General features: G+C 35.1%; 2 protein-coding genes across 4 annotated transcripts in view; both read left to right on the forward strand.

Moving 5' to 3' along the window:
* The window catches only part of LOC106335301 (uridine kinase-like protein 3), a 3708-nt gene extending 607 nt beyond the window's left edge, over positions 1–3101 (forward strand). For all 3 annotated transcript variants that reach the window (XM_013773783.1, XM_013773784.1, XM_013773782.1), the window contains exons 2-14: positions 404–555; positions 631–722; positions 830–899; positions 1001–1119; positions 1239–1335; positions 1449–1528; positions 1618–1812; positions 1888–1971; positions 2037–2097; positions 2177–2237; positions 2319–2412; positions 2517–2672; positions 2763–3101. In XM_013773783.1, the coding sequence (XP_013629237.1) occupies positions 411–555; positions 631–722; positions 830–899; positions 1001–1119; positions 1239–1335; positions 1449–1528; positions 1618–1812; positions 1888–1971; positions 2037–2097; positions 2177–2237; positions 2319–2412; positions 2517–2672; positions 2763–2912 (1404 nt within the window). In that variant the 5' untranslated portion in view covers positions 404–410 and the 3' untranslated portion in view covers positions 2913–3101. The remainder of the gene's footprint in view (positions 1–403; positions 556–630; positions 723–829; positions 900–1000; positions 1120–1238; positions 1336–1448; positions 1529–1617; positions 1813–1887; positions 1972–2036; positions 2098–2176; positions 2238–2318; positions 2413–2516; positions 2673–2762) is intronic.
* Positions 3102–4876: 1775 nt separating this feature from the next.
* Positions 4877–5430, forward strand: part of LOC106335651 (SEC14 cytosolic factor-like) — a 2543-nt gene continuing 1989 nt past the window's right edge. The window contains exons 1-2 of the mRNA XM_013774231.1: positions 4877–5180; positions 5273–5304. Coding sequence (XP_013629685.1) covers positions 5126–5180; positions 5273–5304 — 87 coding nt within the window. The 5' untranslated portion in view covers positions 4877–5125. The remainder of the gene's footprint in view (positions 5181–5272; positions 5305–5430) is intronic.

Below are 5430 nucleotides of genomic sequence, written 5' to 3' on the forward strand. Positions count from 1 at the left end.
TTTTTTTTTTTTTTGCATGGATTTGATCTACATATCTCCCCACCTTTTCTTTCTTTTCTTTTCCCGGGAAACGATCGCGTTTTCCTTTTAGGATCGGCGTTACATTTTAGGACGAATCTGATCGATCATGATCCGAGTGTCTTTCTTTTTTCTTGCTTTAAAACGGGATTTGAGTAAATGGGTATCACGGCAGCATTGGTGGCACCTGTGGAGTTTAAATTACTACAAAGTTGGATTCTTTTTGTCTTTGTTTGAGGAATATATTTGTCTGAAAGCAAAAAGTAGGTTTTCCTTTACTCACTCATACATTGTTATAACTGATAACAAAAAGGTGGTAGCTTTGTATTCCTCCTTACAGGTGTTTTCATGTGATTTTTAAAACGTTACATTTTGGTTTACGTAGGAGGAATATGGCTTCAAAGTTGGCTGTTGATGCGATAGAAACATCCACCAAGGTCCATTTCTCAGGCTTTCATTTAGATTCAGCTAAATCAAACCATATGGCTGCCTCAGCTGAAGAAGAACAACAACAACATGGACAGCCTTTTGTAATCGGTGAGAGATGCTACTGATGACCTGCTTTAAAGATAGTTAGGATCACAAAATGTTAATTCTTTGCGTTGTTTCCAGGAGTTGCTGGAGGAGCAGCATCCGGGAAAACAACTGTCTGCGATATGATTATGCAGCAACTTCATGATCAGAGAGCCGTTGTTGTTAACCAGGTGATTCTTCTACTTGACATCAGCTTTTTTGGTTCTGATAAGTATTCATCACAAGTTGTTGCAAGTCATATAGATACAATGCATTGAAGTTGATATTTAATTTGCAGGATTCTTTCTACCATAATGTAAATGAAAAGGAGCTTGCAAGAGTTCATGATTACAATTTTGATCATCCTGGTTAGCAAGCAACTCTCTCAAAACTGCAAAAAAAAAAAAAAAAACTAATGGCGTATGATTGCTTGTAAGTTTGAATTGTGCTCCCTGTCTTGTCTTTGTAGACGCTTTTGATACGGAGCAACTATTGTGTTCAATGGAGAAGTTAAGAAAAGGGCAAGCAGTAGACATCCCCAACTACGACTTCAAAAGTTACAAAAACAACGTCTTCCCACCAAGAAGGGTAAGCAGGTTCTTTTTCTTCTTCTGATGACGCTATAGTATTTTTCCTATATAATTTGCCTATCTAAGAGTTATGCATAAACTAATATCTCTCTGTTTATGTGATGTTATATTTGTCAGGTGAACCCTTCTGATGTTATCATCCTTGAAGGGATACTCATTTTCCATGACCCTCGTGTACGAGATTTGATGAACATGAAGATATTTGTAGATGCAGGTCTTTCCCATACTGCAATACTTATACAAATCCGTGGAATATGACTTGTGCATTACATTTAGCAAGTGTAGTATATACAACTCATGTTGATGATAAATTGGTTATCAATGCAGATGCTGATGTGCGTTTAGCGAGAAGGATTAAACGCGATACCGTTGAGAAGGGCAGAGATATAGCGACTGTTCTTGACCAGGTTCGTTGGAACCTTCTTCAATATTTAAGCTTTCCTGCATATATAGGACTCTTGTTCATTGTTTGTTTTTGAACTATTTATCTTAACAGTACTCAAAGTTTGTGAAGCCAGCATTTGAGGATTTCATACTCCCAACAAAGAAGTACGCAGATATAATAATCCCCCGTGGTGGTGATAATCATGTTGCTATTGATTTGATTGTGCAACACATTCGCACTAAGCTTGGTCAACATGATCTCTGTAAAATATATCCTAATCTTTACGTCATTCAATCAACTTTTCAGGTTCTTACTTACTTACTACTCCCTTTCCTTATTATGTTTAGTGACACAAAAAGGCTGATTCCTTTAGTTTGGCAGATACGTGGGATGCACACTCTAATCAGAGACTCCAAAACAACAAAGCATGACTTCATCTTCTACTCTGATCGATTGATTCGTTTGGTAGGGTGCAAAACCAGAGTTATATTATTTTACCATGTTCGTTTTAATAATGTCTTTTTTGCTAGGTTGTTGAGCATGGCCTAGGGCACCTTCCCTTTACAGAAAAGCAAGTGGTCACTCCCACAGGCAAGCTGATGAAACATTTCTCATATTAGAGTAAAGATTATAGACTGATTGTTTTTGGGTGTTTGTCTGTAAACTTTAGGATCTGTGTATTCGGGGGTGGACTTCTGTAAGAGGCTGTGTGGTGTCTCGGTTATCAGAAGGTAAAGAAACTTGCTACAAATATAGTCAAGGGACAATATATAATTAAATGATTGAAACTCTTTTACCAAAATATGAAACAGCGGTGAGAGTATGGAGAATGCTCTGAGAGCATGCTGCAAAGGCATCAAGCTTGGGAAGATTCTGATTCACAGAGAAGGCGACAACGGTCAGCAGGTTTGTGCTTATTTCCCTTGTTCATCCGTCACTTGTCCTAAATAATGCTTTCTGGAATTAAAAAAAAAAAAAGAAAAAGGGCTGAACAAATGGCAAACTAGCAGCTTAGATACGAGAAGCTACCCTCAGACATTTCGGAAAGGCACGTGCTTTTGCTGGACCCAATCCTTGGGACAGGGAACTCGGCGGTGCAAGCGATAAGACTGCTGATAAGTAAAGGAGTACCTGAATCCAACATAATATTTCTCAATCTCATATCTGTAAGTTGATAACATGAACTCCAAAACCAACTTTGTCTTCTTGTCTCCATAGCTTAGCTTCACAATGTGTGTGTATGTGTGTGTGTTCAGGCACCGCAAGGAGTAAATGTGGTGTGCAAAAGGTTCCCGAGGATAAAGATTGTGACATCTGAGATAGAACTAGGTTTAAACGACGAGTTCAGAGTTGTTCCTGGTATGGGAGAGTTTGGAGACCGCTATTTTGGCACTGATGATGAGTGAGTGAGTGAGAGAGAGAGAGATAGAGCTTATTAACACTCTCGAGAATCTTTGAGTTGAAAGTTTTGGAATTCTTTGATGATTTTGTTTTTGGTTTTGAGCTGTTTATTATCGGATTCACACGCACATCACATGTATACCAGACACAAAATTTTCCAGTTGAATTTATGAAGAAGAAGCCTTTTATCTTGATAGAGAGGTCTCAAACAGAGTTAAATAAATGTTAAAAGCCCACCACCACAGATTACATCTTTTCAGTCATTTTATACAATTTTAAAATATTGGATCTTTCCTTATATAAATTGTGTTATGTGTTCCCTTTTGAGAAAATCTATCTAGTGAAAGAAAGAGAAGCTGATATGTATAGATTAAAGTGTGTAGTACACATGTAGCACACAGTAGGATCTGCTGGCACATGTTGTCCTTCTTCATCATCATTTATTGTCTATTTCATGGCTGAGTTCAAGAGAACAATCCCTTGCTTTTTTTTTTTTTTTGTGCAATCCCTTGCTTCTTCACATTATTGTTGACAATAACTATTGATAGCCACTACAAGCAGAGTAAGGACTCTGTATATATATAGTTAATTCACCACTTGAACTGTTCGCATCTTTTGATAAAAAAAAAAAAGAACTGTTCGCATCTATATGAGATTTGTTTTTATTTTTTGGAGCTAAAATTAACAGGAATATATTGGAGAAATGAACATTATCATTTTTGAACGGTAAGAGATTTTCCGTATGCGGGATGTTAGGTCGAATTTTAGAAGCATTTATAAGAAGGATAAAAAACGGAATATGGGGAATATGTTGTGAATCTAAATTATTTATCTTATTTTGTTATAGCTAAAAATAAGTAGAAAACCGACACAAAAAGATAATAAAAATAAAGAAAGGAAAAAAGGCAAGGAAGATGGTTGACGATGATGCATGTGTCATATGGGATTGCACTTAATATTGGGAATGAATGAGAATGAGTGAATAACTAACACATGACATGACGATGTTAATGGACACTTATGTTCCGTTGAACTCTCACTTTATGATATTCTTAAAAAATAATGTGTGTTTGTTTTTTGCTTGATAAAACATTGAATTGAATGGTGGGTGCACGCATCTTGTTCTCCTTTTGTTGCATTCTTACAGCATCCGCGACACCAATCTTCCAGCGCGAGTCTTTAAAAAAAATAAAAATTAAATAATCGGTGGATTCTATCAAAAGCTAAGGATTCAATCATTAAAATTCTTAAATAAAAACTTTTTCTAAGTATAGGTCTCACGACATATGGCAGCCCGCGATTGGTTGATATTTTTTTTTTTTAATCTGAAAAAGAAAAAAATAAGAATTAAAAAATCAAAAAATCAAAAAACACTTTTTCTAAGGATTCCAATGGGGTATCACCATTGGAGATGCTCTTGAGCCAACTAGTATAAGTATATCTTTTTATAGAAAAAAATATTTTCTCTCCCGAAAGAGGATGACATTATGTTAATTAATTAAAACCATAGTCTTAACTGATTAATAATTCACTTTGTTATTGAGTAGTGCGTATGTACTGGATATAAAAATAATCAAATTCGAAAGAACAATATTCCATGATATTTTCAAATTTCGGAGTTTTCCTTTAATAATCTTTATGAATTTATTATAATCATCATGGTAAATTAGTCAATCACAAGAATTTATTCTTTGATGGATTGATATTAAAACATTATTAACGGCGAATGCCTTTATTTCCAAGCATGTGAAAAATGTCATTAAATTACGTAGATTAATTTCGGGAAAGAATATATTTAGGTGGAATCAAAATAAGTAAAGTTTGACGAAAATGGAACAAAAGTTAGCAAAAAATAAAAATAAAAGAGGCATGCTAAAATTTATTTGACATTAGAGAGAAAATGGTAAAAGAGGCATGCGAAGAGAATAAGAAAATTAATTAGTAAAAAATATACAAAAAAAATCTGCATCTCTTCTTCTGCTTCTTCTTCTTATTTATTAGGACAAGAAGAGATGATATGTTTCTAACTAACCGGAGAAGAATGAATGGAATAAGAAGAAGACATAACTTATAGAGTTTCTCTCTCTCAAAAAAGTTAAAAAAAAACAATCTTTCTCTCACTTCACTTCCTTTGAGAGAGGAACTATTAAGATCAGAGCTTTTACACTTCAAGATTTTTTTTCTTCACATCTGAGCTGAGATCTCTCTAGAGAGAAAAATGGGAACTGCTAGTGAGGAAGCAGTCAAGCAATTACGTACTTTAATGGAAGATGGTCTCTGCTTCTTTCGGTTTCTTCATGTTTTGTTCAAATTCCTAAATCTTTTTTTGTTAAAGCTAATTTCATTTTTTTTCTGGTATGGACAGTTGATGATGAATCACTGAGGGAGTCGTATCGGGTTAGTAATTTCACTTGCTTTCTCTTTAGATGCCTCAGGATAATGATTGAACAACTCCAGCATCTTTTGCTTATTGAACCCCATCTTTTGCTTATTGAACCCCCACCAAGATTTGGTATTTTGGGG

This window comes from Brassica oleracea, chromosome C3 (assembly GCF_000695525.1).
Source record: "Brassica oleracea var. oleracea cultivar TO1000 chromosome C3, BOL, whole genome shotgun sequence".
NCBI lineage: Eukaryota > Viridiplantae > Streptophyta > Magnoliopsida > Brassicales > Brassicaceae > Brassica > Brassica oleracea.